At 37.0% G+C, this 21880-nt stretch overlaps 3 protein-coding genes across 4 annotated transcripts in view; 2 read left to right on the forward strand and 1 right to left on the reverse strand.

Moving 5' to 3' along the window:
* LOC139749453 (probable ATP-dependent RNA helicase DHX35) overlaps nt 1-3654 on the forward strand; it is a 206168-nt gene extending 202514 nt beyond the window's left edge. For both annotated transcript variants that reach the window (XM_071663332.1, XM_071663334.1), the window contains exon 14: nt 3488-3654. In XM_071663332.1, coding sequence (XP_071519433.1) covers nt 3488-3614 — 127 coding nt within the window. In that variant the 3' untranslated portion in view covers nt 3615-3654. The remainder of the gene's footprint in view (nt 1-3487) is intronic.
* On the reverse strand, nt 3626-20020 carry PDCD-5 (programmed cell death 5). Its single transcript, XM_071663335.1, has 4 exons — nt 19862-20020; nt 14762-14858; nt 8888-9051; nt 3626-5135 (listed from the first exon to the last, which is right to left on the reverse strand). Exons 1-4 carry the CDS (start codon nt 19925-19927, stop codon nt 5091-5093), a joined length of 372 nt encoding a protein of 123 aa, XP_071519436.1. The 5' UTR covers nt 19928-20020; the 3' UTR covers nt 3626-5090.
* Nucleotides 20021-20751: 731 nt separating this feature from the next.
* The window catches only part of Snrk (SNF related kinase), an 852818-nt gene continuing 851689 nt past the window's right edge, over nt 20752-21880 (forward strand). Inside the window, exon 1 of the mRNA XM_071663342.1 lies at nt 20752-20843. The gene's annotated coding sequence lies outside the window, so the exon portion shown is untranslated. The remainder of the gene's footprint in view (nt 20844-21880) is intronic.

Here is a 21880-nt window from a genome sequence, read left to right on the forward strand (position 1 = left end):
CCCACTTCATGTTCCTTCCACCTTGGTTACATATATCCTGTTTGTTACTCATTCTCTCCATATGTCCAAACTGTTTCAACACACCTGCTTTCTCAGACACTCTCTTTTTATTACCACACATCTCTTACACTTTCATTATTCAATCAAACCACCTCACACCAAATATTGTCCTCAAAACACTTCATTTCCAACACATCCACCCTCCTTCCCACAACCCTATCTATATAACCCATGCCTTGCAACCATATAATATTGTTGGAACTACTAATCCTTCAAACACCCATTTTTGCTCTCCAAGAAGACATTTTCCACAATTTCTTCTTCACTCCGAGAACCTTAGTCCCCTCCCCCCACCCTGTGACTCGCTTCCATTTCCATGGTTCTATTCGCTGTCAACTCCACTCCCAGGTATCAAAAACACCTCACTTCCCCCAATTCTTCTCCATTCACACTTACATCCTAACTAACTTGTCCCTTAGCCCTGCTGAATAAGAGCAAGCTCATATTCACATTTACTATGAACTTTCTCCTTTCACACACACTTTTCCCTTCATCCTTATTCATTTCCTGCATTAGGGAGATAGAACCAGGAACAAAGAAAAGGGCTCATTTGCTCACAATCATTCTCTAGCTGTCATGTTTGTTAGATACCCCTCATATCTCCCCTATTCTGGTTTTTTGGCTTTAACTTGGGACATTTTTCAGGGAGAAATATTTTTGTTGAAATATGGTGACCAAGTTTGAAGGAGGCATTTGATATGATGATGTGTGAATGTTTTGTACAGTATCAAGAATTTTTTTTTTTTTTTCTGTTTGATTAAAAGTATGTTTTGCAGATCTCATAATATTGTTTGTTTTTCAGGCAGCTTTGAAGGTTTCTGTTGTTACTTATTATTCCTGTGTCCTCTGTAATGAAATTGGTGCAACAGCTTGTCCATGGATTTTAGCAATGTATAATTTACTTTTATATTGTTTCTCTGTTTTTCTTGCTTTAACTTTGTCATACTTCTCTTGAAATTGCATTTTCTCATCACTGGCATTGTCATTTTTACTTTGTTTATTTAGAACTATACACTACACACTTGAGTTTCCATCAATCTCGACTTTTGGTTCAGCATCTTTCCACTAATTTCTCCTTGGCTAGTTGCCGATAAAGCTTTACTTCACCATGAAGTTCTCTTTAACTTAATTTATATGTGTTGACAGCATCTGGTATTACATTTGCAAGTACATCAAATAGCCCTACTCTTACTTTGCATCATTTTGTTTATTCTGCTCATTTTTGCTCATCTTAGAAGTTAAATTTTACACTTCTGTTTCTCAACTTGTCTTTCATTCACACTGCTAGTTCTGTACCACAGAAAATAGAAATCATACATAGAGTGAGGAAAACAGGAGAACAAATGGGAACATTGGTGAATGGGACGAATAGGGAAGTGGTGGAGAGATGGAGTGAGTACTGTGAAGGACTTTTGACAATGTTAAATGATACGGTGGCAGATGTCAGATGTTTGGGTTGAGTTGCTACGTGAAGTAAGAGATACATGGCAAGTGTTTAGGTGAAAAGAGAAGGTGAAAGCTCTCTGTTAGATGAAATGTGGCAAGACAGCTAATGTGGATGGTATTGCGGTTGAAATTCTTTAGAAAGGGGTGCCTTTTGTTGAGTGGTTACATAGGATTTTCAGTGTAAGTATGGATCATGATGAGGAACAAGAGTATTGGCCATTATGTAAAGGCATGGATGACAAACATGAGTGTTAGAATTACAGAGGGATAAGTTCCTTGAGTGTACCTGGTAAGTTGTATGGAAGAGTGGTGATTGAGTGTGGTAGGGTGCACAGAGCATCAGACTTGGATGGATCAAAGTGGTTTTAGGAGTAATAAAAGGTGTGTGGATCATGTATTTGCTTTGAATAATATGTGTGAGAAATACAAGAAAAACAGAGGGATCTGTTAAATTTGAAAGGGTTTTGAGATGCTTTATGTAAGGTATTACAAATATAAGGTGTGGGAGGAAAGTTATGAGAAGTGAGTTTTATTAAGAGCAAGGCATTTGTACAAGTATATAGAGAGTGAGTGTTTATAGGTGAAGGTGGGTTTTTTTGCTGGCACATGGGATGTCACCATATCTATTTAATCTGTTTATGGATGGAAATGGTGAGGGAGATGAATGTAAGGGTCTAGGAGAGAGGAGAAGGTAGGGTAGAGAGGGAAAGGCCTGGGAGTTAAGTTGTTTGCTGATGACATTTCATTGGTGGCACGTTTAAGTCAGAAACTGCAAAAGTTGGTGTTTGACTTTGGGGGAAAGTGTGAAAAGAGAAAGTTGAGGAAATGTGAAAATAAACAAGGTTATTAGTTTAGAAGTGGAGAGATAGATTATTTGGAGTGAGAGATTAAATGGAGAAAATATGGAGGAAATTAAGTGCCTTAGATGCCTGTCAGTGAATATGCATACCATGGGAGCTGAAGTCATTTTCGGAGGTGGGGGGGGAGAGAGAGAGAGAGAGAGAGAGAGAGAGCAAAGGTCCTGGGAGCACTGAGGAATGTTAGGTTACTTATCTGGGAGGGCAAAGATGGTTGTCTGAAGTTATAGTTGTTCCAACAGTGTTGTATGGATGCAAGGCAAGGGCTCTAGATGAGAATGTACAGAAGAGGGTGAATGTGTTGGAAAGGAAGCATTTTTGGACAAAATGTGGTGCGAGGAGAGTTGATTGAATGAGAAATGATCAGGTAAGAGAGAAGTAAAGCAACAAGGAAAGTATGGTTGAGAGAACTGAAATGTGTGCTGAATTGTTTTGGACATATGGAAAGAAAGAGGGAGGAACAAATGACAAAGGACATATGTCTCAGAAGTGGAGACGAGTTAGAAGAAGGGGAGAAAAATTGTTGATAGACGTATGGTGTGGATAAGATTTTGAGTGTGCAAAAGTGTGCAAGGCATGGACTTGCTAGAGTAAATAGAAGCAGTGTGGTTTATAGGAGGCAATGTGCTGAGCCAAGGCATATGAGACAGCCAAGGGAAATGACAGAAAGGTTTGTGGAGCCTGGTTGTAGATAGGGAGCTGTGGTTTCAGTGCATTACACTTGGACAGGTTGAGAATGGATGCGAACAAGCAAGGCCATTTCTTTGTTCCAGGTGCTACCTCACTAAGCGGAACACAAAATGGCAAACGTATGAAAAAAAATGTGGAATGTTAAGGGCCCACTAAACCCTTTTAGAAAAACCACACATGCACATTATAGATTTTACTGCACCTACACCTCATGTACTTGTGGAGATGCTTGTATTGAAAATATGTTTTCAGCATTCCCCTATACCAAAGCACACATTTTAGTTCTCACTCTTTTCATTTTGGACTCGATACTTACTCATCACTCCTACTTTCTCCCGCCAGTCTATTCTTCTCACCCATTTCACATAGTTTCTACCCTGGATCCTTATCAAATATTCTTTCGTCATCTGATTTTCCATTTTGTATATTTCTAGGGTATTATTCCATGAGGTTTTGCATACATCACAAATGTTCATGCGTGACCTGACAGTGATTGATCCTGCCTGGCTCCTTGAGCTCGCACCCCATTTTTATGAAAGGAGGACTTTGCAAGACCAGTGAAACTTGTATAATATTGCAAATAAAAACTTTATTACATTAACTTACAGTCCTTTATCCCCATTATCATTTAAAGTAGTAGAATTTACAAGTTAAGATGTTAAATAATGGTACAATAATAGTGCACAAATTTCCCTTCTCAAATTGAGCAGAACTACTGGCTTTAGAATACTGTGATATCAAGACCCTGGGCAAGGTAATCACCTTTTTGTTTTGAGGGTTACTGTCTGAATGAGGAAACATTATCAAATTATAAGCCATTTGCTTTACCAATGCTTCCTCTAATGACATTTCCAGAGAATCAGTGTGTTAAGCAAAATTAATTCATAGATTGGTATCTATTTATTCATTAATCAGCTTAGTACTGTATCAACAAGTATACTTAAAAGCAACCAATTACATTCCATAAATGATCTCTGAATTCCTACAAATGCTTATATTTCATCAAATATAGGTATCAGAAGAAAAGCTTGGCAGAAAAGCGCTTATTAATAATGAGTTAATATCAACAGTGATGTCTTGAACAATGAGACATCATAAAGGACACATACCCACACAAGCTCACATAAAATAGTTAATAAGTGACAAACATTGGCATATTAAGTCTGATGACCTTTGAAGCAAATAAAATTAAAAATAAATATTCCATGTGCACACATCCGTTCATTTGAAATACAAAATAAACAATAATTGTCATTAATCACAAACATTCCAAGGCAAGCTACTCACAGAGTAGACTCAAAAGTCAAGGTTTATGTAATAAAGGCCACACATGGAGGAATGGCTTCTTTTTAAAGCCCAAAATAGTGGATGGTATATACTAGTCACACTTCCCCCAAAACATATTTGCTATAATTCAACTGCTCATAAATAGTTAAGAAAAATTATATTCCTTTAGTTGAAGTAGAAGTGCAAAAGCCATAAACAGAATTCTAATGAAAAACTAATTAGTTACTGGTTTATAATTTATAACTCTACCTTCTAACTTGCCTGTACTGATATATTTTCATCTGCTTACTCAGTTTTATGCTCTCACCAGTAATGGCTTGAGAAGCATGGCATTCATGTTTAATATAATCGATAATGCAATAAACCCAGCCAAAATGATGGACTGAACTAAATGTTCAAAATTTGTCAATTTTAGGTACCGAAATGGTAATGAAAGATACATGTATTTTCATTCTAGAGCTGTTAAACCGACTGACTTCATGAAGCACAAATGAAAATTAAAGAGCCCCATCATGAAACCTCCCTAAGTAAACAAAACAATTTCGGCATTAAATTACAAGCGTAGTAAGTTGGGTTACACTGCTGTTGAAGGATTAATAGCCATCCAGAGTGTGAAAAATAAAATTCAAATTTTTCATAAAATGCAAAACAAGCTGTACTAAAAGCAATTCTTTATTATTCAATACAACAAAATTGCTATTTCATAACAAAAAAGGTTTTCAAACAATAAAAATGATTCACAAATCTTGTTTACCAGTCATCATCATCATCAAGAGCAGCCCGCCTACGGTCAAACTGCAAAGGAAAATTAATAGAATTAGCACAATTACATTTCATGCACTGATTCAGCACAAATCCTTATGTCATAAAATCAACATTTCACTTAATTTAAAATGTAAACATGCCTCCCAATACTAGAAGAGTTAGTGAAGTGGCCATACTCTGTTTTGCAGGGATAAAGAGAATGAAGAAATGAAACTTCAATTGTACACTACTTGATGATAATTTCCACTATAAATTGAAAATGTTATTTAAAAGGAAATTCATACATTAGATGCTGATACAAAGCTGGGTAACAAATCTGCAACTGAACTTGAATGTCAACAGCTTAAAACTTGATACAGACAAATTGATGAACTGGGTTCGTTACTGACAAATGAATTTTAACATCAGTAAATGTAGTTTTACATACTGGTAGGAAAAACTAAAAAATACTTAGGCATAATAATCTTTTGGACATAAAACTAAGTAGGCAGTGAAAAGAGCAAACAAAATCTTGGTTTCATAGGAAAGCCTTCCAATTTAAGTCCAGAGAAATATGCAGGAGGGTGAGGGGCATGCAAGGAATAGAGTGCATTGGAACAATGGTATACCAGGGTAGATGTGCTGTCAATGGACTGAACCAAGGCATTTGAAGGGTAAACCAAGGAAAAGTCTGTGGGGCCTGGATGTGGACAGGAAGTTGTGGTTTCGGTGCATTACACATGATGTTACTTAAAAGGAAATTTATACATTGGCTGCTGATACAAAGCTGGGTAATAAATCTGCAATTGACCTTGAATGTCAGCAGCTTCAAACTGATATAGACACATTGATGAACTGGGTTCATTTGTGACAAATGAATCTTAATATCGATAAATGCAGTTTTACATATTGGTAGAAACTAAAAAAAAAAATACTTAGCTGTAATAATCTTTGGTGAACTAAAACTAAGTAGGCAGTGAAAAGAGCGAACAAAATTCTTGGTTTCATAGGTAAGCCTTCCAATTCAGTCCAGAGAAATATGCAGGAGGGTGAGGTGTGTGCAAGGAATAGAGTGAATTGGAACAATGTGGTATACCAGTGTTGATGTGCTGTCAATGGACTGAACCAAGGCATGTGAAACATCTGGGGTAAACCAAGGAAAAGTCTGTGGAGTCTGGATGTAGATAGGGAGTTGTGGTTTCGGTGCATTACACATGACACCTAGAGACTATGAGCAAATGCCCATCCCCCAGGCACTTCGTTGCTGATGCATGGGGTGGGGTGGCACCGGGAATGGATGAAGGCAAGCGAGTATGAATATATACAAAATGTTTATGGGCATGTATGTATATATGTGCATATATGAGTGGCCCACTTTTTATTATTGTTGAGGAGGGCAGTGCTAAGTATCTTTTGTGTGAGAATGAACATGATGTCTGTTGCCACTATTACTGTCCCGCTGGGGAATTGTGGTTGGTTGAAGCCATCTAGGATAAGTTGTGTGGGGTCAGTGTGTAGCATGATAGAGGAATAGTTGGGTTTGTAGCCATGCATGGGTAAGAGTGTTTTGTTTGAGTCTCTTGTGGACCAATTTTTTAGATTGGATACATAGAAGTGACTGAGTGGTTTGGAGGGTTTTTGGATTGGTAGCATGCTGATAAACTTCCAATTGTTGGGGGATTTTGTTCTGTAGCCGGAAGTGGTTGAAGGTAAGTGTTGGTGCTATTTTGGAAATGCGCCAAAGTGTTTTAAGTGAAAGTTTGATATATGTTGCTAGGGCCTGTAGGAGAGGAGAAATCTTTGAGGTTTTCACTACATTGATTATATGTGGGAATGGAGGGTGGATGGGCAGTTGTTTCTGGATGGCTTTTGTAAGCTTTTCATGATTTTCCAAGTTAGAGGTGAGGTTGGTTTGTGGTAGATTTTTGAGCACTGTCTCATGAGTATATCTGTTTTCTCTAGGAGAAGGGATGACACTGGGATGGGGCTGGATTAGTGCTGTAAGTGTTGATCTTTAATGTGCCCTGGAGTTGGTTAATGTGGGTCTTGAGGTTCACTGAGCTAAAGGAGTTCCAATTTTTTGTTGGTCTTTCAGTGATTACATTAGTGATGGTATTATTAGAAGTATGGACTTGTTCACTGATTTCTACAGATGGTAAGTGGGTCTGTCTGAACTGATTTGTGTTTTGTAAGGTGTGCAACGTGAGGAGTTTGGGTTGTATTTCTTTCTACGTCCATTTGGTAAGTACTTTTTGCTGGCTTGGTTGGAGATGTTGAAGTAGCATGATTTATGGATGGAAGATCATCTTTATTGAAGTTTTGGAGCTGTGTTTCCATGTACTGTACTGTGTAAAGGCTGGCCAGTCTGCTTTCTTGTAGTCTGTGCAAGTCTTTTTGATGGCTGTATGGACTGGGAGGGCCAGGTGGAATGTTTTTAGGATAGGCAGGTGGTCTGAGGACAGTTCAAGGAGGATGCTCTAAACAGTCCATTTGTGCACAGCTGCTGAGCAGGTGATGTCTGGGCGAGGTTGGCTTATGGAGGTGGTGGGTTGGGAGTCTGGTTAAAGTAGTTGCATTGGATGAGGACACAGACACTGCAGTTGATTTATGAGTAATTCAATTCAGGGATCCTGGGTTGAAGTAATTGTAATCAATTATGATCTAGTAATTGTAATTGTGAAGGGGGAGGAGAGTGGCACTGGTAACATTGTAAATGCAAAGGCAAACAAGCAGTACTTTTAAAGTACCAGCAGTAGCAGTTCTGGTCCAAAAAAATTATGGGGGTAGCACTAGTGGTATAATTTATGAAAAGTACAGCCGGTAGTGGTAGCAGTACTCGCTAGTGGTACTTTTTTATTATTTACTGTTTGATTCTACCCTATTGATCCTTTAACCCTATCTAAACAAAAATATCAGTCCGATAATAACTAAAGACATAGTGCATGTATAAGGTTAAGTGATGTACAATACAACTGTTAAACTCTCGCCCCATAAACCTTAATCACCACACAAGTATGTGTAGCTGCGTGGAGTAACTGTTGCTGTCTCGGCTAAAAATTGTGTAAAATACATCTTTTGATCAAATTTGTATCAATGTAGGACAGAACTATACAGTCTAAGAAATTTGGCTGCCAACTATTTCTCCAACCTCTAGTATTAAGACAACATTAAAGCTTGAATTGAGTTATCCAAAGAATTCTGTAAGATGATTTGTTTATCATCTAAGAAGCAGATGGTTTGTTTACCATCTAAGAAGCAAGAAAAATTGCTTGCATTTAGAAAATAATGTTTTAAAAGGAAGATGGTTGCCTCAGCATGTACAGACAAGGAGGAAAGGAGACGTAAGGATACATGAAAAGACAAAATAGATAAACAGGAAAAAAATAATACGAGCAATTGGTAAACAGCAACAGTTGGAAGGAAATGGTAGTATTTAAGAAAATACAAAATCATTTATAGTACTTTCAGTGTGAACATTAAGAAAAAAAAAACGTCCCTTATGTCCGAAGGACTAAAGCCAAAAAGGTTACTACCATGATACAAATAAATTATTCACAAATATTGATTGAAATATATTCTATGTAACTGTAAACATGACCCTTTATATTAAGAAAACAAAAATCCCTTCCAGATAGACTTACAAATTGCATAGTCAAGATCACCTGCATTAATAGCATTTAGAGCAAGGACAAGATGCTCAACAAATAAGCCATGCCTAGCCAATGGGGAAGAAAAAACCTCGAGGCCATTATTATTTGGTATAAAGATTTACTAAATTACAAAACAAAATATATTCAACTAACCTTAACAGTTGTTGTTTTCTGTGTTTGAGCATTGACTCTTTCCACAAGGCCAATGAGATCATTTTCTGACAACTTTCCACCAATCTGTCCAGATGTTGCCATTTGTACAATAACAGACTCCACCTGCCTTCCTTTCTCTGGCTTTGCCACCATGATTGTGTTTACTGTTAATGTAAACAATGCAGTTCAAATCAAATGACCCTATATTTAGGTATTTGTTAACTATGTTTGGTTCCTTTTTTTAAAGTTAATAGAATATATGTATACTTATTATATTTTACTCAAACAAGAGGTTAAGGTGTACCTAGATCACTAACCAAGCTATAAATTGATTCTGATATTAGAATGTGAGAGGTGTCCAGATATATGACAAACTATTGTATTTGACAAAGAAAAAAAAAGAATACAGTGATGAAGAGGAAAACTTGCACTCATAATTTTCAACTGAAGAATAGGATGAGGAAATGTGTGCTGGCTAAAGTCAGAGGATCTATAACACCTGGTGAGGTGAGTGGCACAAGTGAGAGTTTGAAGCATGGAGTTACAAAGAAATGGAACAAACCAAGCAGTGAAATAGCAAATGCTGACATCCATACAATAAAGTCCAAGAGATGGAGCCCCATGAATTTAAAACTACCTTACCTTGCCAATTAACAATGTGCAAATAGGATGAAAAAGGTAACTATTATTTAGAGAGAGAAAGCAACAAAAGTCACGAGCAGACGGAGAGATAAAGGGTCAAACCTTTTTAGAATAGCAATTACTGTGTTCAAATTTCCTCATCCAATTTCCACAAACTCAATCTCAAATATTTAGAGATATCCAATGAATTAATGTGAAACAAGGACTTCCACACTTGTATAACTGCTTGTCAAATTCTTAATGCGTGTATACTAAGTTGATTTATTAGGTGATACCAACATCTCTTCGAAAATACAATTTATTGCAGAGACTGTTAAAGAATATATCTATACAAGCACTACTGAAGTCAGAGAGCATTCACACTGCATAAAGAAAATGGAAAAAAGAGTAAAGTGACCAACACCATGCATAAACAATGTAAATAGGAAATAAACTAAATCAGAAAAATACATGGAAGTGATCAAAGGTACACAATTCTCATTAATACTGTCATGAAGTGTCATACTGAATGGAACCAGGCAAGTCATCTCATGTCAAAACTGATATCTGCTTATTGTTTATGTATCAAACACATACCTAATAACTGTAGAATTTTTTTATGATACAAAAGAAAATGATGAGTAAGTGACAAGTACAGAAAAAAATGTGTTATATTTGATGGAAATAAATTCAGGCATAAAGAAGCAGTAAAGATGGTCATAGTCTTAGAATCAGGATCAATAACAGTCAACCACCTGCTTTCTCTAACATCAATGATATGTACTATAAAGCAATGAATAAGTATTAGATTACTTTTAATCTCAGATTAATAAGATTATTCTACATAGACCCTAACAACTCATTGTCATGAACATCTCCAGGATTAGATGGGTTCTTAAAGTATTTGGCTATTATCCCTTTAAAAAACTGTCAACAAATTAAAATTACAGGTTAAATTACCATTCCTGTTTCATATGTCTTTCTACATTCACATTTTGAACTTTACTTTTTAATGTGTCTTCATTTCAGTACTAAACTACAGCTTCTGAGGACCTGAAACAATACAGTAATGGTGAAAGCAGTCATTTAATCAAAACAGAAAATCAACTTTGTAGCTGTAAGAGTGTAGTTACCTATTTGTACTGTGCAGGTAGAGAGTTTTAAACTCATGAAGCCCCATATCTTGAATTTTCTTTTTCAAATTGAAGCATGCTGTCTGCATTTACAATTTCCTCATTCTGTCTATTCCAATCATCAAATGCTCTTTCACTGTATGAGCACTTCAGAATTCAAAGGTTTATGCTTATGAGGAAAGAGACCTCATCTAGAATATGGTACGTACTTCACATCTTTTTGAGCAAGGTTCTTGCTTTACTTCATGTTATGTCCTCTACATGGTTTTTTCCCTAAGGTTAGGTTAGAACCCCCAATATGGTATAAAAACTTAAAAATAGTGATCAGATCACCCCTCACTCTTCTTTCTTTCATTATGGGAAAGTTTAAAGCCTCTAGCTTAATTCTGGTACCATCTTTGTTGCTTCCCCCACCCCTTGACCTTCTCTGTTAGCTCTCTGTAATTACCCATTTGCTCTATAAGAGATGGAGGTTTAAACTTCTTGGGCCCCATCTCATGATCATTCTCCAATTGACAAAATTTCCTAAGACAGTGTGTAAGGTCTGCATTAACCATATCTTTAGTCATGTCACTCCATTCATCCACCACACCTATACTGTAAAAGTATTTTCTCATCTTTTTTAACAAGTCCTCTGGTTGTTTTAAGCCTACATCTTTTGAAGAACTGTTCTTTCTACATTATGTCTGGTTTAAATACTTCAATGTTGTGAGCAAGTCACCCCTCATTCTTCGCTCTTCCATGGTGGTTAAGGTTTAAGCTTCTAGCATATCCCTTTAACTCAGCTCTCCTATTTGTGGCACCATTTTTGTTGCCCTCTTTCTGGAACTTTGTGTTTTTATAGGTATGATGACCTAACGTAAGATGTGTACTCTAGTTTTGGCCTTATTAAGGAAGTAATATTTACCACAGGTACTCCACCAAATTTCAGGCAACTGATGGTTCGGCACCTCCTTTAGTCTGGAAAATATTACGAGAGGGAACTTGCCTCGGCCACCAGACTAGTTTATTGGGCAGCCACAGATGGCATTGTGTGTAGGGCGTGCTTATTTACATTCTTTACATTGCACTTGGTGGTGATACTGCAATTCTGTGAGATTTTTAGCTTATTTTACTTAAAAGTCAACCCTAGCTATGGCTTCTATGGCTTCTAAGACATATGAGAGTGTCAGTCGTGGTGTTAAGCATAAACACCAGTCCATATCGATGCAAGATAAAGTAGAAGTGTTGAAAAAAATGGACTGGTGTTTAGGTGTGTAAGCTGTGTGACATCAACAGTGTTGATTCATCAACTGTTTATGATATAAAGAAGCAAAGGGAGAAAATATTGAAATTCTATGCAGACAGCAATTCCAAGAAGCAAATGATGATTAGAAAAACTATGAAAGATGGTAAGAGTACTGAGCACGATCGAGTGATGATGGAATGGTTTCAATAGCGTTGGAGTGATGGAGTGGACTTGTCAGGAAGCATGATAATGGACCAGGCTAAGATGTTCCATAAAGAACTTAAATTACAACATGAGGATGACTATAGTGAAGGATGGATTCAAAGATTCAAGAAGCATCATGGAATTTCCATGAATAAAATGCACGGAGAAAAGTGATCTGCAAACCACAAAGGAGCTGCTGAGTATATGGACGAATTTGCGAAACTCGTAGATGAGCACCTCAGTCCTGAACAGGTGTATAATGTATTTCATTTATTTATTTAATTTGCTTTAAATATTTGTTCAATTTAAATTTCTAGACACATGGGAGATGTATAATTAGTGAGTTAGAGATGTGTTGATTGATTATTATTACGTGACCGAATTTTGGTCTGGCATGATGGTCAATCCAGCAAGGCTCTGGAACCAAGAGTGCCGGAAAATTGGTGGTGTATCTGTACCGTTTAGCTGGTCTACATAACCATTCTCCAAAGGTGGGACTTTAGCGACAGGGTAGGGGCAACATCAACGATTAAGTCTCTCTAAAACATATTCCTGCAGCTTATTTCCTGCTTAATTAACATTCATATTATTATTACGTGACTGAATTTTGGTCCGGCATGATGGTTAATCCAGCAAGGCTCTGGAACCAAGAGTGCTGGAAAATTGGTGGCGTATCTGTATCATTTAGCTGGTCTACATAACCATTCTCCAAAGATGTGACTTTAGCGACAGGGTAGGGGCAACATCAACGATTAAGTCTCTCTAAAACATATTCCTGCAGCTTATTTCCTGCTTAATTAACATTCATATTGAGACCCTTCACTGTGTGTAATTACCTATTTGTACAGTAATGGGAGCATTTTACACTTGCATGGCCCTGTCTCCTAAACCTTCTATGATAACAAGTAGGCTCTTAAACCTTTGTATATATATTGCCAGCATGTACAGTCTCCATGGTTAGTTTATTCCAACCATCCACTTTTAAAACTATACAATATTTCTTAACATTCTCCTTAATTACCTTTCACCCAAATTCTTACAATGGCCTCTGGTTACTTTGGTACTGCATCTCACTAATTTAGAAACTTGAAGGCTGTTATCAGGTCCACCCCTCCCTTCTCACCTTCATAATGGTTAGCTTGGTAGCCCTCAGTCCTCTTAATTCGGGTACCATCTTAGTTGCTCTTTTTGTGCTTCCTCTCAATCAGAACTTTGTGCACTGACCGTCCTGCAAGGCATAATCCAGTTTTGGTTAAAAATATGCTTTGAATAGTTTACCAAACATATCTTTATCCATACACTTCAATGAGATTCCAGTAACTGCCAGGAACAATCTGATTCTTTCACAATTCTGCAGATATGCAGCTCTGGTGACATTAGGCAAAATGTTGACTTATAGGTATCTTTCACACATATTTCTGTAATTTATTTCCTGCTAAGTCTTATCACACCAAAGCCTTTTTTCTTTCTGTTCCATTCTCATTAGCTTGCACTTGCTTGGACTGAATTAAATCATCCATTTACCTGACTAACTTTGGAGTCTGTCCACATCTTCCTATAAGCTGGAGTAACCATCACCTTTCCTAGGCAAGTCTAATCCATCATATTCATTTCCAAACATCAAGAACAGCAGTGAGCTCAAGCCTGAGCCCTGCAGCATGCTACAGTCCACTTTGACGGCACACCTATTTCATTGTACTTTGTACCCTTCCATTGAGGTAATCTTCAAGTCCAGTGATGAATTCTGGCTCTTGCTCCTGCCTGTAGGTCAAGCTTCTTTATAAACCTCCAATGGGGAATCAGTGTCAAAGGCTTTCTGGCTATCCAAGAACATACAGTCTACCCATCCCTCTTTTTTTGCTACGATGGAGCTCACCATGTCATAAAACTCTACTGAAAAAGTTATCCATGACCTTTTCCTGAAACTGTTGCATTCCATTTAGATAGTTTTTCCTTTGCAAGTGAGTTCACTTGCTTTCTGATTATCTTTCCCAGTATCTTATTAGCCATGTCTTTTGGCAAGACTGATCTGTACACAGTTCAGCATGATTTCCATATCACTTTTCTTAAATAGAAACATTACATTTGCCCTCTTCAATATCTATGTGTGTAATGACCATATAGTAATGTGTCAACAAAGCCTATGATATAGCCCAGATATCATTAAGTAGCAAGCTATTCCCATCATTCATTAACTAATGACACCTGTGCCTAAGGCCTGTAACTTTCAAGAATCATGAAATAGTTTTTCAAAAAGGAAGGGATTAGGGGAATGAGTAGATGCATACAGCAGAGAAATGGCTTTTCATCCTTCAGAATTAAAAATTTCTGGGTATAGATAATATATCTTTAAAAGTGCCCGAGAGTATAACTATAAGTGTTAACAAACTTGACTGCTTGTTCAAGGTTATGTTGCACATGAAAGTGGGTGTGCAGTCTTATCAAAGTTCTTCTCTCCAAAGGTCCTGAGTAACACTAGAACTCCCACAGAAATTGGTCCTAGGGTAACTATGAATGAGTAAACCCATATGAAAGAATCAGGACTTAAAAACCATAAATATGAAACAAAAAATTACCCTTAGACAATTTTGTCCGATCTAAGCTAACCTATTATGATAACTGAACTTCGAATAAAAACTTCAGATTATAAACCTTGACCTAATAATCAACGCAATAAGATTTACATACATCTAGCTCTGGCTTGTTGGTCTAAGACCTGATTGAGAAGACCATTAACTGCTTGCTGTTGCTGCTGCATCATCTCCTCTTGTTTCTGCTGCTGGCCCTAGAATACAGATAATTATATAAGGCTTTCACTTCTCAAAAATTGAATAGTTGATATAAAAATGATCATCTTGAATACTGTATGCATCCCTCCTGCTTTCGTAATTTACAGAAGTGCAAATCTCTAAACCTTCTTAAAAGTTACCCTCCCTATATTTTTGATTTCTTACTCCTGTACTCACATTCACTCTCAAAATCATCAGGATTACCTCACATTATACTGCTCTAATTACTTTAATTCCTGACTAACTTTGTCATGCAAATCAAATCTTAAATATTTTCCTTACAGTTCCATGGGGTACACAGACTTAAAATAAATCAGCCAGATCCTCAACCAATGCACTGTGCATTAAAAGTGAACTCCAAACTTGTAATTCCTTATCTTTCACTGTACATAAAAAAATGATTCAGGAGGTAAGACCATTTCCATTTTCACCATCTCTGTCCATAAAATGCTTCCAATGCACATTCCCCTCTCATACTTGACAGAAACATCTCTAGCCCTTATCGATTTTCTCATGGGATATACAATATCATTTTCATCCAAAATTTACACCACCAGTATACCTTCATTGGATGAACTTACAGTAGTAGATAACTATGCCAGAGGAGTAGCTGCTGAAAAAATAGCATTATACAAGAATGACAAGTTATGGGACAGGAGAGGTGGTCAAGAAAAATTTCATTCTTCAACTGCTGCTGCCCTGGCAAAGTCTTGTAGGTACCAGTATGTAGGTAGATACATGCAAATCATCCACCTCTATTGCTCTCATTTTCTTTTACTAAAGTTCAGCATGTGTCCATTTTATAACTGGTGGAATAAACTCTGACTCAAAATATGTTTAAAGCTGACAAAAAATTTATATTATTTCTTGTTTCCATACATTAGCTCAATTACTTCATATGCATCATGATTCTTTTCATGGCTCATTAGTTTTATTATGCAGAGCAAATGATAAGGAGGCTAGTATATGTGAGTTCTTCCCTAAACATCAAATATTTTGCTTGCAAATTATCACAGCATCCCAACTCTCACATTTAACCTTTTCACTATGTAAGATTTATATTTTTGTTATCCCCAGTAGTAGGTAGTAGTTGGTAGGCAGCCACCGAATAGGGAAGTATATTATCAGTACTATCCATCTGAGTACCGGGAGGGTTAGTGACAGATGCATAGTAAGCCAGCAATGCAGTGGTTGTCAAGCTGCACTCCTATGACACACATAGCTGGTCTTTTCGTTCTGCCTCACTGTTCTGGCATTGTCCGCATACATGCAATCTTCCATTGTTACACATAACACTTGACAACACTTACCTTACAATTCATTCTTTGTAACTAAATTTCCTGTGGTGTGCTAATGTGATTATGCTAGTTTATAAGAAGACCTTAAGGTAAATTATATGATATATCTCCGTCTACTGATATATGTTACACTGTGCTGACCACAAGAGGGACATTGAATAGCATCCCAAAAGAAATTTGCTCAGGCATTCCGGTTATATGTAATTCCCCCATTCCCCCTAGAAATAACAAGGACAGCTGCCAAGATTCTGTAAAACTTCATTCAGTTTGTGAGTGGATTTACAATTTGACTAAAGCTCTACAGAATCTGAAGAAACTACCAGGTAGATGTAAATTATCAGCTACCCACATGACCTGTAATTTGCAAAAGGCATCAGGGGTAAAAACTATTTACAATTACTTTCAGTTCACTGTTGTGCCTCCCTCCTGAGTGCATTTTAAAGAAATGATTTTGACAAAAGTGGTACCAATGGATTCCTTGTATTCTGGACAACTGATAGAGAATAGATTTTCACCACAGTACGAGGTAAAAAAGAAAGTGCTAAGTGTTCAGAATCAACTGGTATCAAAAATGTCAAAATCCATGAACTAGAATACATATGTCAAATTGACATATTTCCACATATTATGCTCAAAATCATCCTCTGCAAAAGTTACTGCATTTTCCAAACACTAAAATAGCACTGCACAAATAAAATCGCTCGATATCAATGTGCAGCTAAACTACGTGTTTACCAATGAAGTCAAACAGCATTTATCCAGTAAAATAACATCGGTAAAAGTTCAGTTTACGTCTCCATCAAAAGTATCTTTCGGAAATTGCTACATCTGTATCCATATAGTTTGCTGTGATTATAGATACAACTGAGACACAATAAACAGCATTACATTATAATGAATTATTGTAAATTCAGTGACAGTAGTACACTTAAGAATATTTGGGGTTAAAGTAAAACACTTATCAAAAAATGAAGAGACCAATGAAAACCTCATCTAACCTCACTAGCAGTCAAGATTTATCTTAATTTTCAATAACATAATTGAAATATATGAATATACCTGTAATTCTCATGAAAATGCACCACTAATATGCTGTGTAATGCAAAGAATTAAGACATGTGATCATCAACAGAAGAATATTGTTCTGTATCTAAAATCATTTTGGCTACTAGGTGAGGTTTTTAAAATTTGTTGAAATTATACAATTTTATTACTTACTTTTACATTAATTAACCCCATCTTTTCTCATGTATGTCCTTGTTATCAACTTATTTCCCTCAATATTTTCATATAGATATTTACTTGAGCTGAGTGATGCCTCCAGATTGTATTTAGGCATCAGGTTTTCCACTTCAATTTCAATGCCATGCAACAAGCCTGGGTGGTAAAAATGTGTAATAATTTTTCCCCACTGTCAATTTTCCTCCAGTCATGCCAATGACACCACATTTATGTAAGTTTTCATTGAAGGAAACTGCGTAGCATTTAGACAGATTTGGAAATGATGGTGGATGCTACAGATTTATTTAACAATGATCCATCTTCACTTCCAGAAGTGAAATTTGGCCAAGATTAGGCAGATGGATTCCTAACAAAACTGGTGGCAGTGTTGCCAGTGGTTGACTGAAAAGACTGCAGTTGATAATTTTATAAACATTTAAAGCTTTGCTGTTAAGAATACTTAACACTAAATCACATTTAGTATAAAAAATATCAATTTAGGTGAGAAACTGCAGAAGTTGGTGACTGAGTTTAGTAAAGTGTGTGAAAGAAAGGACCAAGTTAATTGGGAGGTAAGTTTGAATGGAGAAAAATCAGGAAGTGAAGTGTTTTAGATACCTGGGAGTGGATTTAGCAGCGGATGTAACCATGGAAACGGAAGTGAGTCACAGGGTGGGGGAGGGGGTGAAAGTTCTGGGAGAGTTGAAGTATGTGTGGTAGGTGAGAACATTATCTCGCAAAGCAAAAATGGATATGTTTGAAAGAATTGTGGTACCAACAATGTTATATGGTTGTTAGGCATGGGCTATAGATAGGGTTGTGCGGAGGAGGGCAGATGTATTGGAAATGAAATGTTTGACTATGTGGTGTGAGGTGGTTTGAAAAGAGTAAGTATTGAAAGGGTAAGAGAAATGTGTGGTAATAAAAAGAGTGTGGTTGAGAGAGCAGAAGGTGTATTGAAATGGTTTGGTCACATGGGGAGAATGAGTGAGGAAAGATTGACAAAGGATAAGTGTCAGAGGTGGAGGGAACGAGAAGTACTGGGAGACCAAACTGGATGTGGAAGGATGGAGTGAAAAATATTTTGAGCAATCGGGGCCTGAATATACAGGAGGGTGAAAGGCATGCAAGGAACAGAGTGAACTGGAATGATGTGGTATACTGGGGTCGACGTGCTGTCAATGGATTGAACTAGGGCATGTGAAGCATCTGGGGTAAACCATAGAAAGTTTTGTGGGGCATGGATATGGAAAGGGAGCTGTGGTTTCGGTGCATTACATATGGCAGCTAGAGACTGAGTGTGTGAATGTGGCCTTTGTTGTCTGTTTTTAGCGCTACCTCATGCTCGCAAGGGGGGAGGGGGTGCTGTTTTCCACATGTGGCAGGGTAGTGACAGGAATGGATGAAGGCAGCAAGTATGAATATGTACATGTGTATATATGTATATGTCTGTGTATGTTTTTGTATGTATACATGGAAATTAATAGGTATGCATACGTGCGTGTGTGAGCATTTACGTGTATGTGGGTGGGTTAGGCCATTCTTTCATGTTTCCTTGTGCTACCTCGCTAATGCGGGAGACAGCGACTAAGTATAATAAAAAGAAAATAATTACACGAGATAATAATAATCAGTAATATTTTTTCTGTATAGGTAAAATAAAATATGCAGTGGTAACTCGTTGACACAGGCTTTACCCCCTTTATTGTATAATTTTTTTTTCTTTTTTGCATGTGATGAAACATTTACACAATATTTCTGAAAGTAGTTGAATTACATATGTAATTTTTTCATTTCTATATCAGTGTCTTTGTAGGGTTTAATACATTTTGTATAAAAACAATGAAAAAACATGAATTTTATGGACTGGAAATGAAACGTTTCAGAATCTTTCAAGGTAAACATGGTTTGATATGCTTCAAATCCTGATCTGCAGGTATTCCTGTAATAAACAACCTATTACAAGTCATAAAACCTAAATAAGTATTTCCACAAAGCTAATTACAATGCAGAGCTAAACTGGAATTTTACATGTTTAACCTAGTTAACACAATAACCACAATGGTAAAACATATCATCATACTATCACAATCTTATTTCTTATTTTGTTCATTATCACTGCAAAACTGATGCTCTTACTTTTTTCCCAACTTTGATAACATTACTACTTTGGTTGAAAGTGAGAGCTTGATAGGGGGTATAAGTGTTACCAGCAATCCAGGGTACACTTGTCACAGGACAGTCGCCCCACAGGGCAATGTGTAATGACCATTCCAATGATCATCTTAAGCTTAAGGGTGAACCGCAGGACAATGTTGAAGGAAAGTTTTGAAGGTTAGACGTAATATTGGCCCTCTCTACACACTATCCTACGGGGCGACTGTCGATGGGGGCGCCGCCAGCACTTCAGTCCCTGTGGGTTGTACCCAAGCCATGATCATCTCGAGTACAGTAACCAGTTTTTACCACTATGAACTCACCTGCATATCCTGCAGTTCCTGCATCCTCCTGTTTCGGATAGCAGCTAATTCCTTATCGCTACTCATTGTGTCGTGCCGTCGCAAAACACCGACTAACCAAAATAATAAAACCTGCTGTCCACTCCTGGGGTCGCTTATTGACAGGCCCCGTCGTCACGATGCACAGCTAATCCTGATCATCATCACTCGTTTTACCTCATTATTTATTATGCAATGCTTTAAAAAAACATGAATTAATGATTGGTATAGACTGGAATATTGTGCATGATAAAGTAATTTTTTTACTCTAAAGGGATATATTTTCCTCGTTTCTTATACATGTAGAGTACTGATACGATATAGTCAGCGTTATTCATTCTAATTAGAAACTAATGGTAAATAATCTATTATGATATTCTTTACGTAATTACTGACTGTTCTCTTGAAAATCTTATTTGAACCATTTTTTTGCAAATTGCCATTGTGCAAGGTCATCCTGATCGCAGAGTTAAATTTATTTTTAGGATATTAGATACAAACTGTATAGTTTATTATAGCAGTCAGTGCTGCGCAAAGCAGTATTATATGATCATAAAACATTTAACTCAGACACAGAGATTGTGATTGAAGAGTCACAGTTACAAGTGATGCCACTTTTGAGGTTCTCAAGCATAGTTAATTCGCCATGATTTTAGTTTTTCAGATTAGAGGTATACATAAATTGTTTATTTACAGTCAACAGACAGCATTACCAGACACATGGTCAAGGCACATTATATTTGTATAGTCTAGACTCTAAAGCAGCACAAACTAAAGTCCCTGTATAACCCTGTTCGACTTTTTCCCAACCGCAGTTTGAATACTACAATGATAATTATATTTCAGATTACCAGCTGTGCTCAACTTGCATATGTGGCTCTCCAAATGGAATTTTCCTGGGTTTACGATATCAAGTGAAATCCGTCTATAATTCTGTTTGGCGCGGGATTGTTGTTACTGAGAGGTGAGTTGCCAAGTATCATTAATCTTTGAACTTTACATGTTTTCAATTTGCGGTATGCCTAGGGGTTATAGTTCATTGGCACTAAACAATTGAGAACCATGAAACCCAACAATATAGAATAAAGTACTGTAAGAGGAAGGAGTTTCTACACTCGTGGAGCCCTATCTCATTTTTTATTACATAAGTGTAGAGTACGATGAAAGTTTTACTCAATGTGGTCTGGGAATCATCGTAAAAACCCGAAGGGATTTAGGTGTTTCAAGTTCATTCACCTGGTAGTTACGTGTAAGTTGAGTGCATTCGGTGTTCAGAATAAGGGAGTCTAATTTGGTGGAGGGTCATATTTTGACACGAATGCTCACAATATCACTTGCGGTCATGTATACCTACCAATACAGCCTTATCATTAAGAATTATCTTTTACCAGGAAATATGTTAATACCAGTTGATAGTTTGCTTTAAAAGATGTGAAAAGGAAGGACTGTAACCAAAATCAGTTAAGCAAAATATTCAACTAAACCAGAAGAATGCATCATGTGCAATGACGTGATCATAGGAATGATGATTTCAGATTTGTTAATAGATTTATGCATTATGAAGGGACAATTGATTATACCGCAATATAATCCAATTGAAGTTGTGATAATTGTCACATGGGGGCCTACTCGAGTGTAATGTAACACACTTTACTGATAATTTTAATGCCCCCTTCCTCTTGTAATATTTTGTCACAGTGTGAAGCTCCCCCTTAAATACATATAACACCTGGACATATCCCCCTTCCTCCCCGACTTTTCATAGGATCATGGGATCTGGGTCCTTATTCTTTTCGGTACCTGGGCCTAGTAATTGCCGATATTTATTTCTGTTGGTACCAAACATTCTGCGCACATGTATTAATTGGGTGCCAGACTGGCAAGAGGCAATGCATCTTAGAATGTACAAGCAATGCTTTATTGTCCTGACTGATGATACTGTTGAGGTTTGTAGATTTTTTTCATTCAGGATATAGATCTGAACCTGTCATTTTAGATTGT

The sequence above is a fragment of the Panulirus ornatus genome, chromosome 7 (genome assembly GCF_036320965.1).
Source record: "Panulirus ornatus isolate Po-2019 chromosome 7, ASM3632096v1, whole genome shotgun sequence".
NCBI lineage: Eukaryota > Metazoa > Arthropoda > Malacostraca > Decapoda > Palinuridae > Panulirus > Panulirus ornatus.

Bases quoted from the DNA above. Each gene is read 5' to 3' on its own strand.
- PDCD-5 (XM_071663335.1), bottom strand. From the start codon at position 19,927: ATGAGTAGCGATAAGGAATTAGCTGCTATCCGAAACAGGAGGATGCAG. The intron at 9,052-14,761 runs GTATGTAAATCT...TTACATTAACAG, and splicing joins CCAACAAGCCAGAGCTAGAT to TAAACACAATCATGGTGGCA. The intron at 5,136-8,887 runs GTTAGTTGAATA...TTTCCTTTGCAG, and splicing joins AGAAAACAACAACTGTTAAG to TTTGACCGTAGGCGGGCTGC.